Here is a 12,564-nt window from a genome sequence, read left to right as displayed (position 1 = left end):
CGGGGGAAAGGTCAGAATACTTATTTTGAAGATTTTAAACTTTTTTAATGCCAAATGATGATTATTCATCTTTATGTATTGCCATCATCTATCATTACAAACAAACAAGTAAAGACACCTGAAGGTATACATGCTTAAATTGACATTACTATATGGAAACACATCACAGGGATTCAAAGAGCAAAGGTTTTTAGAATGACCCATAACATTACATTAAAATGCAGCTCAACCATGCATTGAATTAAAAATGTCTCACTTATAAATTCAACTCTTGCCGTGAAGCCAAACTGAAAACCTCTGAAAAGCAGAAAATAGCACACTTATTTTAAATTAATGTGCCATGTTAAGCCCCCTTCAACATGTCATCATGGCTGTAATGTGGTCTCTGTTCAGCGTTGCAAATGTTTTCCCAAACCATCTGTTAAGTCTTTAATTTCAGTGCAGAATAACTGAGTTATACACTGATATAGCCACAGCTTCTGTCATTTTCGTAATCATATTTCTTTACAGCAGCATCCATCTTAGTGTCCCTCATTCATTTCGAACTACTTTTCACTACTGATATCATCGATAAGTTCTTGTATCCCAACTTTGACTATGTAGCCTTTGAGTTGGTTCTGCAAAGCAAAGTCCATACTTCAATTCAGCATGAAGATCGCAGACAGTTGTGTTTGCCAGTCTAGAAGGAGAAGAGTGTTTATTTATCCTGCTGTAGAGTTCATTGCTATTATCGGATCAAATGAACAACAAAAATGAAACAGTCACTCAGAAAAACAAATAACTGAGTCAGTAAAAACTGTAGAAACCACAAGTGAAAAACAATGTACCTGAAAAGCAGATACACACTTTGCAGCCAAACAAAAAATAATGGGACAGATTGGTGTTGGGGGGGCATGTTTGATAGCGTCGTTGCTGCTAAGTTGTTGTAACTTCACAGGCTAATCTAAATGTAATTTCAGTGTTTATGAGCAACACTGGTGGACAGCGCATGGTTTACACATCTTAAACATATGGATGACCAGTACATTTCTCAGATCTCCGGCATTAGTGAAATTTTTTTAGATCTCTGGATTAGTGAACCTGAGGAAAAGTGAAAAAATAAAAAGTGATTCTGGTTCTAGTGAAAACAAATATTTTTTAGGTGTGTCTGAAAATTTGTCACATTCTTACAGTCTATACTAGGAATCCTATAGCAGGGACACACCCTGCATGCCAACATACACCCAAGCAGCAAGTCAGTGGGCTGTAAAATTAAATTAAAAAAATATTCCCATTGCTTTGCTAAAACAACACTCCCTTTATTATGGTAATAACACAGAATAATGGCCCTTAACTAAGAACTGCATTTGAAGGATTGATCATAATTAAATAAATAACCAGAATAAGAAAAGCATTTGGGGGTCCCAGGATGGTAAATGAGTTAGGTGTGGACTCACTATCCTATTCATAGTTGCTGCTTGTGGAGAGATACAATAAAAACAGATCTAGTTGTTTTAAAACAGCAGGTGAGATAGAAATGTATTAAAAGGTGCCAGCAGGAGGATGTGTCTGCACTATAAGTAGATAAAGGGTCAACTGTGGAACAGCTGAGAGACAATAACCACATTTTCGCCAGAAATATCCGGACATTAAAGTCCTAGGAATTGACTTTAAGGAACTATAGGGTTCCTTCAGCCCATGTTGTTTGCATTTCCACCGTGGTCTAAAGGCCCACGCAGGACGTAAAGCAAGTAAACAGATTTTATCAGCTATCGCAGAGATTGACCATGACTTGACTGAGATGGATTCGCGCGTACAAAGAACAAGAATGGTAAGATTTTAGTATATACAGTGAATATAAAAAAAAGTCTACACACCCCTGTGAAAATGCCAGATTTCTGTTACATAAAAGAATGAGACAAAGATAAATCATGTCAGAACATTTCCCACTTTTAATGTGACCTATAATGTGAACAACTACATTGAAAAACAAACTGAAATCTTCTAGGGGGAAAAATTAAAACCTTACCCAACTGTTACCTCCTCCGCCAAAAGTAAAAATCCAAAACAACAAATCTAAAGCACTACAGCTATATATAAATCAAAAGTTTCAAAAAGCCGGATATAATGCTAGGTCAGGTATCAGCTAGTTTTCTTCAGACAACTGACTTCCACTCCTTTCAAATGTTGATATAAGGCTAGGCCAGCTAGAACGCTCTGGGGTGTCAAAGAATACAAACTCAAAATCTGATTGGTTAATTAATATGACAAACACCATGGTCCTGTTCGTTTAAACAGTGGGGATTCACTCGAAATTCTGAAGGCCCCCAGTTTACCCGGAGACAGAACAGTTGAAAGATCTGATTGGATGCTTTAATATATATGAGCTGCACTAGAAGCAGCTCAATTGAGGTAGAGTAGCATTGACATTACGTTAGACTGATGGGAATGATCTTTGCATAATACATTAATGAAAAAATATAAAATACAAATATCATTTTCTGACTCTGACAATCTTTAGGCCCAGCAGAGAAGGCCTTGCTGGCCCTGAAGGCCCACCACTGGTGCGTGTGTGCCCGTGAAGATATCCGTTAAAGCAGTCTCCCAACAGCCGACAATCTTCAAGTTAGCACTCAGCAACTTAAGATCTTCATCAATAATGATCGAAACACACACAGTCAGGACTCACCATTATTGAAAAACCACCAGGAACATATCACATCGTCATCAGATGTCATTTTTTTTATATATTTATGGCAAAGAAGAGAAGAAATGAGACAGAATGAGAATGCAAAGTGTGGCTAAATATAAAAGTAATGAAAGGCTACAAAATTTAAGTCAAATCAATTAAAAAATCTGTAAGAATGCTAACATATTGCGAGTGCAAATTAGGCCTAATGATAAGGAACACGATATCTGGCCCCCAATCAACGTTCCGTGCCAAGAAAACCAACACATTCCCTTTATCTGTTTCAGAGTGGATCAAAGTGGCATTACAATGTTCTCCATTCTCATTAGGGAGAAAGCGAATCTGTGACCCAATGGGTGATGTAACATTCGGTTAAGCTACTAAAGCCATATCTCCATGTTTTCTTTCTCTTTTTCAGTGATGTGAAAGAAAATAAAGCCCACAATTACAATATAATAAGTATCTATGTTCCAGTGCTGTCTATTGTTTCAAAGTGTGTTATAAAATCACTTTGGTATAGGCCTAGAGCCTAAAAGGAACGCAACAAAACTTACTAAAAACATTTTGCACTACGCGAATAATATCCTTCCCAACTGAGCGCAAATCTATATTTCTATAGGTATAATCTTGTCTATAGGTATAAGGCAATTTGCATAGGCCAAATTCAGGTATAGAGTCTTGCACTGGAGCCAATGGAGTGGGTGGCTAAGAAAGTGATGCTGTCTATACCCTCCATTTTTCCCCATTAATTGACACTTTATATGGATTCTATATGTGATTAATTCTCAAAAGCCATGTTTCACTTGCCAGAGAGCTGGTCTCAGTTTACGCCCATTCAGCATAGTTCACACCCTCTTAGGCCTTAACCCCACCCAGCTATTTAAGTATTCAAATGAGGACACTGACCTTGTGCTAAACTTATCTGGTTAGTCTCTAAAAAACACATGCTATATCAAACCAAATTAAATTAAAGTTTTTTCACATGCACTTGATTCATCAGGTATAAACAGTAAAAGTATAAAGTAGGTTAGCAGATGGATTCATAAATAGTAGCAGCAAAGTAAGTGCAGATAGTTTGAGTGCAGGTGGACAGCCACTGTGCTGTTTAGCAGTCTTACAGTATTGATGGACTGGGTTGTCCACATCACTATTTTGTTTACTCATAATAGGTGGTCATAGTCACACACACACCTGGATGAATGACTGGTCAATCAGGTCGCTAAATACCGAAATAAGTGACTTGCACACTTTTGTGAAGACAATGGAAACATCACAATAGCTCTCCATAATCACGCCTCCCCTGAAAAACACCTAGCTATCTGCATTGATGGTTCAGCTAGACAGCCAACATACCAGAAATGTTATAATATTATTTACTAAAGTATAGCTAATCATCAGGCAAAGCTAGCTAACCAAAGAACAAGCTAGACAGCAGGAAATTACGTTAACAGTAACGTCAGTAGCTATAGCTAGATAATTAGCAATGCAAATTACTTTGAACTTTCTGAAAAGGAATTCTGTAGCTAGTTAGCATACGTTAGACTCACAGCAGACGAATAATCCTCTGATTACATACAAAGTCATGTGTCGTTTACGTTTGGTCTGTTGAATTCCATTGTCTGTGTCATGGTTGTCCTTTGTAAAAGTAATCTGTGGACAGATGTTTTATACAAGACGAGCCACAGTTTTTTCGGCCAGCTCTGCATTTGCAACGAAATGCCTATATTTTGTCAATTTCCTTCTCATACACTGCAGGATATTCCACTGATTCCATCACACAGTAAACATCTGGGAGAACACAACATTTCCCGTTCTCTGACAACGTTTTGAACAGTATCCAAGTCTGGGGTTTCTTCATCGTTGTCCGATTTATCTTCCGAGTCTGAGGGGTTAATGGCATCATTGTCCTCTAGAAAGTATTCTCTCATACCTTGTTCCTACTCAGATTTGTTAACAATGGCAGTTAAACTCAGGGACGAGATTGAGAGCTCTAGCAACGCGTTTGCACTTGAAATTCCCGGGACCGCAATGTTATTGACCAAGTAGTCGCACTTTACGCCCCTGACTTAATAGACCAATCAGAACTCAGTATGTCAGCATGTCCAGCCCCTTCATTATCTCAGCCAATACAGGAAAAGTTGTGTATTTTCCACTGGTTAAGCAAGTTTTTGAGTTTTACATTTTATTCATATTTACAGTTATATTCAAGTTCACAACTTTAAGAAGGCATTTCTGCCAAAAGAAAAAGAATGTGTCTTACAAGCGGGCTCTCCTGAAAAGTAGTGACATAAGCCCAGTATCCTGAATTCTGTCACGAGACACCTGTAAACCAAAAGCCAGGTCAAATTGGACTACCGGTTGATTTTAAGGTAATTTTTATATTGGTCATTAGAGTTAGCATAAAGGGCCAGCTTTGCGAAGTCATAGTCCAGTCGACTTTTGACATTGCAACTAGTTTTAATCACCAGCCGTGTTAAGAAGTATGGCCTAGAGTCTGGACATTTACTGCAGAGTAAATCTGATGTACGGATCAGTTGAAGAAGAGACTTAAAGGCACTTATTAACATTAGCTTGTATTGAAAAAGGTCAGAATTCTGGCGGTTGCCGTTTTGACGTCCTTTGAGATATAAACAAACAAGTGTACAGTGTTATATGAGGGTAGTGTCAGAAGGCACAATTAATATGAAGTTTACAGGTTATTGTTCCATAAAACAATGCAGACAATGCAGGCTTTATAAATAAATTTGATTGACATGAACACGTTGCATAGATAAATTGTACAGCACGTTGCAAAGTTACAGCATTTCTTTACCACAGACGGAGTTATTCTGCAATTTCAAGTAAAATTAAAAGGTGCGAGCAGAGATTCAGGGGACCAAGCGGGGCACAGGAAGCATCTCACTACATGCTCTCACTAGAGAAAAACACTCACCTAAAGGATTATTAGGAACACCATACTAATACTGTGTTTGACCCCTTTTCGCCTTCAGAACTGGCTTAATTCTACGTGGCATTGATTCAACAAGATGCTGAAAGCATTCTTTAGAAATGTTGGCCCAAATTGATAGGATAGCATCTTGCAGTTGATGGAGATTTGTGGTATGCACATCCAAGGCACAAAGCTCCCGTTCCACCACATCCCAAAGATGCTCTATTGGGTTGAGATCTGGTGACTGTGGGGGCCATTTCAGTACAGTGAACTCATTGTCATGTTCAAGAAACCAATTTGAAATGATTCGAGCTTTGTGACATGGAGCATTATCCTGCTGGAAGTAGCCATCAGAGGATGGGTACATGGTGGTCATTAAGGGATGGACATGGTCAGAAACAATGCTCAGCTAGGCTGTGGCATTTAAACGATGCCCAATTGGCACTAAGGGACCTAGTGTGCCAAGAAAACATCCCCCACACCATTACACCACCACCACCAGCCTGCACAGTGGTAACAAGGCATGATGGATCCATGTTCTCATTCTGTTTACGCCAAATTCTGACTCCACCATTTGAATGTCTCAACAGAAATCGAGACCAGGCAACATTCTTCCAGTCTTCAACTGTCCAATTTTGGTGAGCTCGTGCAAATTGTAGCCTCTTTTTCCTATTTATAGTGGAGATGAGTGGTACCCGGTGGGGTCTTCTGCTGTGGTAGCCCATCCGCCTCAAGGTTGTGCGTGTTGTGGCTTCACAAATGCTTTGCTGCATACCTCGGTTGTAACGAGTGGTTATTTCAGTCAAAGTTGCTCTTCTATCAGCTTGAATCAGTCGGCCCATTCTCCTCTGACCTCTAGCATCAACAAGGCATTTTCGCCCACAGGACTGCCGCATAATCCCAGTAACTGAGCAGATTGTGAAATACTCAGACCGGCCCGTCTGGCACCAACAACCATGCCATGTTCAAAATTGCTTGAATCATCTTTCTTTCCCATTCTGACATTCAGTTTGGAGTTCAGGAGATTGTCTTGACCAGGACCACACCCCTAAATGCATTGAAGCAACTGCCATGTGATTGGTTGATTAGATAATTGCATTAACGAGAAATTGAACAGGTGTTCCTAATAATCCTTTAGGTGAGTGTATATCCACTCTGTAATACCGTGAATCTCATATATTTAAGAGAATAATTGTATTACGTAACCCTTTTATTCTGTTATTGTTTTGTAAAGTAATGGAATGAGAACATGGATCCATCATGCCTAGTTACCACTGTGCAGGCTGGTGGTGGTGGTGTAATGGTGTGGGGGATGTTTTCTTGGCAATGCCAAATGGGCATCGTTTAAATGCCATGGCCTACCTGAGCATTGTTTCTAACCATGTCCATCCCTTTATGACCACCATGTACCCATCCTCTGATGGCTACTGCCAGCAGGATAATGCACCATGTCAACAAAGCTCGAATCATTTCAAATTGGTGTCTTGAACATGACAATGAGTTCACTGTACTGAAATGGCCCCCACAGTCACCAGATCTCAACCCAATAGAGCATCAAATGAAGAAAAACTCTTATACAATGGGTGAAGGTGATGCACAGTGACCCCAAACATAGGAACCAAACTGTTTTGGATTAGGGAGGGGAGTAATACAGGGATGCTTATTATCCTCATATTTATTCATAATAGCCATAGAAATCTTACCCGGCAAAATTAGAACAAATAAAATGAAGGGTTTGGAAATCCAGGAATTAACAAGAAACCAAAAAAGCCTAGTTCAGCCAGCCCGCAATAGAAAGTGTGGATCGTGATTAACCTCTCGAGATTTCGAACCTGGGTTGCCCACGTGAAAAGCTGTGTCGTTAACCACTACACCACAGAGCTGTACATTTGACAAGTGTCGGCTAATGTACAGCTCTTTTGTCACGCATTAACATCATTAATTTTGAATATTTAGTTAAACACCATTAAGCAGAGGTGGGGGACTCGAGTCACATGACTTGACTCGAGTCGAGTCACATGACTTGACTCGAGTCGAGTCACATGACTTGACTCGAGTCGAGTCACATGACTTGACTCGAGTCGAGTCACATGACTTGACTCGAGTCGAGTCACATGACTTGACTCGAGTCGAGTCACATGACTTGACTCGAGTCGAGTCACATGACTTGACTCGAGTCGAGTCACATGACTTGACTCGAGTCGAGTCACATGACTTGACTCGAGTCGAGTCACATGACTTGACTCGAGTCGAGTCACATGACTTGACTCGAGTCGAGTCACATGACTTGACTCGAGTCGAGTCACATGACTTGACTCGAGTCGAGTCACATGACTTGACTCGAGTCGAGTCACATGACTTGACTCGAGTCGAGTCACAAGACTTGACTCGAGTCGAGTCACAAGACTTGACTCGAGTCGAGTCACAAGACTTGACTCGAGTCGAGTCACAAGACTTGACTCGAGTCGAGTCACAATTTTCAGGACTTGTGACTTGCTTGATTAAAGTATGAAAATGACTTGACTTTGACTTGAGAACAAGTTACTTGAGACTTGACTTGAAGTGGAAGACTCGACAATGACTTGAACCTATAATAAACAAGCAGCAATAAAATTATTTTATATGTTGTGACATCAGCACCACTAATCAGCGTATGTGCCTTTAACGCTGCACAATTCCAACCGCGCCAAACATGGCAGACAGTAACATTAGTCGAGCTCCACAAATAGTATCGTTTGGATACAAGGACTTTGAACTGGACCGTGTGAATAAAAAAAGATTTGACGTTGTTGCATATTTTGCATCTGGCAAATTTCATTCGTCATTTTAAGAACCACAAGGAAAGGTAAGAAAGTAATCTCTTTATATTCAGTTTCACTAAGATCTATAATGATTAAGTAATGGATTAATCTTTTGTTTGTCATAATTTGGCCTTGGTTGCATATTTTATTTTTTCTTGTTAGAAATGTGTATCATTACAGAATACATCTGGTAAATAGATGTAAGGGAATTTGACTATAACAGTGGCATAGCCTGAATTTTAATGTTCATGGGCATCTTAAAATGAGCGGGCATGTATATTATTACACGTAGGCCATAATGTATTAAATGTGCGCATTTTCAAGTGTTTGTGGACTGCGTGTGGAAACTAAAAAGCATTGTGCTTACACCATAACAGTTAACTTTACTGCATGAAAGGCTAACATGGAGGCGCCGATGTGATTACTAGCACCTAAACATTTCGAAGAGTTTTTTTTTTTTACTCATACAGACAAGAATAATTACTTCGTAATTACATATCAGGCAGTTTTTCGGTCACAATAATTAGTTTATAAGGTTGTTATTATTAGCCCTTATTATATGGATTGGCTGAATTCCAGTGCAGAATGCTTGTTATTTCTTGATAACAGACCGTTGCCATTAAAAACAGCGCGTTGCTATGGACGCAGCAGGATTCTAACCAGAGACGGAACGGACTATTTTATTTAGAGGAAGCAATACAATCGTTTTTAAATCAATAAATTCCTTTTGAAATCAATATTTTGTGTCAAATTATAGATTTATTTGGTAGGTAGCCATGTAATAAGTGGGATAAGGTATAGCGAGGCGGTTGTTATAGCGAATACAACCCCTTCAGGCTGATTCAAGATCCCTCCGCTTCGTCCCCCCCAAAAATTGTACCGCGGAGGAGAAAAATATTTGATTTTGAAATCAAGCTTCGCACCGAGCGTACGTCAGAAACAGAGGACAGTGTGTGCGTGTGTTCATCTCTTTAGTGACTTGACTTGAAACTTATAAGGACTCGACTTGACTTGCTTAGGGTGAACCCTTGACTTGACTTGCTTGATATATCTGAACTGTGACTTGAGACTTGACTCGAGACTTGATGGTTAAGACTTGAGACTTGCTTGGACTTGACCATGTGTGACTTGTCCCCATCTCTGCCATTAAGCATTCAACTGAACTGAGAAACATTTCTTATTAAGTATATTTGATACACTGCCGATATTGCAGGTTTTCCTACTTACAAACCTCTCCACAATGGCCAAGACCAGAGAGCTGTGTAAGGACATCAGGGATAAAATTGTAGACCTGCACAAGGCTGGGATGGGCTACAGGACAATATGCAAGCAGTTTGGTGAGAAGGCAACAACTGTTGGCACAATTATTAGAAAATGGAAGAAGTTCAAGATGACGGTCAATCTCCCTCAGTCTGGGCCTCTGTGCAAGATCTCACCTCGTGGGGCATCAATGATCATGAGGAAGGTGAGGGATCAGCCCAGAACTACACAGCAGGACCTGGTCAATGACCTGAAGAGAGCTGGTACCACAGTCTCAAAGAAAACCATTAGTAACACACTACGCCGCCATGGATTAAAATACTGCAGCGCACGCAAGGTCCCCCTGCTCAAGCCAGATCATGTCCAGGCCCGTCTGAAGTTTGCCAATGACCATCTGGATGATCCAGAGGAGGAATGGGAGAAGGTCATGTGGTCTGATGAGACAAAAATTGAGCTTTTTGGTATGAACTCCACTCGCCGAGTTTGGAGGAAGAAGAAGGATGAGTACAACCTCAAGAACACCATCACAACCGTGAAGCATGGAGGTGGAAACATCATTCTTTGGGGATGCTTTTCTGCAAAGGGGACAGGACGACTGCACCGTATTGAGGGGGAGGATGGATGGGGCCATGTATCGCAAGATCTTGGCCAACAACCACCTTCCCTCAGTAAGAGCACTGAAGATGGGTTGTGGCTGGGTCTTCCAGCATATCAACATACCGAAACACACAGCCAGGGCACCTAAGGAGCGGCTCCGTAAGAAGCATCTCAAGGTCCTGGAGTGGCTTAACGTATGATCTCTGTAATTACAAACAAAGGTTTCTGTACAAAATATTAAGTTCTGCTTTTCTGATGTATCAAATATTTATGTCATGCAATAAAATGCAAATTAATAACTTACAAATCATACAATGTGATTTTCAGGATTTTTGTTATAGATCCTGTCACTTACAGTTGAAGAGTACCTATGATAAAAATTACAGAGATGCTTTCTAAGTGGGAAAACGTGCAAAATCGGCAGTGTATCAAATACTTGTTCTCCCCACTGTACCTCCACCACAAATAGCATCTATGAACTGTCAAAGGCAGTTTTAAAAGCTCATTAGCCAGTAATATTTCGCTAGATGCCATTAAGCAGTGCGTTATTAGCCATTTGTGAATGACATTGATTGAAGTGAAAAGACAGCAAAGTTTTTATCTATCCTGAACAAATCCTAAGACATAATTCGAAAATCCACCAGAAATAGTCGCAAAATAACAGTTAAGAGTTTCATTTTAGGCTTCCTATAACATAGCTACTGAAGGTTGTAGCCAGTGAAGTTTCTGTCTATCCCAAACAAATCCTCTTTTGCCACCGGCCGTTTTAACAGCTAATTAGCCATTCGAGAATGACACTGATACAGTACCTACCAATAAATGTAACGATGACTGATTTTTCTGTCAAATGTGAAGATGAGAGAATCTTGTAGCCAGCAAAGAGTTAGTCTATCTTGAACAAATCCTCAGGCATAATGTGTATAGACTGTGACGGGAGTCGAACGCAGGACCTGTAGTTCCGTAGCCCTAGTCTCTAACCACTACGCTTTTTAACATGGTCAACATCTGTGACAACACTGTACATCTCTCGTCTGAAACCAGAACAAACAATTTCACCAGTGAACGGCTAAAATCCTAATAACTGACCTGACGATGTCCATGGACTGGTAGATGATTTCCGATTGGTCTACGCCAATTACCAGCTTGGCTCCCGCTCTGGCGGCAAACATGGACAAGATTCCAGTCCCACAGCCAACATCTAGAACCACCTGTAGTATAGGAGGTAAAACTGCATATTTAGACCAAAGAAACAGCAACGTCTTTTAAATAATTGACTTTGTAATATATTGTAAAGATAACTGAAATTATCTTTACAATATATATTTTGTAAAGATGATTGAAAATTTAAATAATGTTGCAGATAGAAATGTATTAAGTATATTCTGTATATTATGTGCATCAGACAGTGCCTACACAATGAACAGTATGTAAGGCTGCAACCAAAACTGCTAAACAGTCTATACCATTGCATTTACTAGTACTACAGCACATTGAAAAAGTATTCAGACCCCGGAAAATTTCTCATAATCCACTGCATCAATTAAAATCTAAAATATGTATATGAGGTTACGGCCTCAACCTCATCGCTCTGAAGAGTATTAATAACACGAAGGATCAGATGTCTATTTCTTGCTTTGGAGAGAACCATTCATTGTTTATTGTCCACATTGATAACAAGCTTCAATTGACACAAGGTGTGTTGAACAGTAAGCAGGTTGTCAGTTATGAAATGAGTCAAGGCACAACAACAAATGACAGTGTCATCAGCATCAAAGTGACATTGGGCATTTTGCAGATTGTTGATTTTTTATATAAATAGTAAATAAGATCCTTATAGTAAATAAGGGCCAGGCAATATCAACAAATATCAGTATGGCAATAAGTGGACCCAATAACCTTGATAAAAATATACATTGTTATCGATGTACTTCTTAATGATAATTACACTAATTTAGTTAGCAAAATGTCTTAACTGCATTGGAATATGGCACAATTATACCCAGCCTTTTTTAGCACAACGCTATTGCGATATACAGCTCCAGAAAAAATGTAGACCACAGCACCTTTTTCTTACCTTCCCTAAAAAGTTGAAAAGGAAAGTTGAGTGAGGAACTGAAGCGTTCAATTTGCAGTGGTCTGTTAATTTTAACCCTTCTGTTCCTCACTAAAAAATCTTTCCTTTCCTACTTTTATGGAAAGGAAAGAAAAAGGTGCACTGGCCTCAATTTTTTCCGGAGCTTTATATCGTTCAAGATAACTGGGTCCATTTATCGTGATACTGTGACAGTTGATATTGTTCACAAACAAGG

At 39.6% G+C, this 12,564-nt stretch overlaps 1 protein-coding gene across 1 annotated transcript in view; it reads right to left on the bottom strand.

Moving 5' to 3' along the window:
- Window positions 1-12,564, bottom strand: part of prmt3 (protein arginine methyltransferase 3) — a 162,882-nt gene that overhangs the window by 114,325 nt on the left and 35,993 nt on the right. The window contains exon 9 of the mRNA XM_010905180.4: window positions 11,342-11,463. Within this exon, the coding sequence (XP_010903482.2) occupies window positions 11,342-11,463 (122 nt within the window). The remainder of the gene's footprint in view (window positions 1-11,341; window positions 11,464-12,564) is intronic.

This window comes from Esox lucius, chromosome 2 (assembly GCF_011004845.1).
Source record: "Esox lucius isolate fEsoLuc1 chromosome 2, fEsoLuc1.pri, whole genome shotgun sequence".
Taxonomy (NCBI): domain Eukaryota; kingdom Metazoa; phylum Chordata; class Actinopteri; order Esociformes; family Esocidae; genus Esox; species Esox lucius.
The sequence above is the reverse complement of the archived record's forward strand: the minus strand, read 5'-3'. Positions and strand labels throughout refer to the sequence as shown.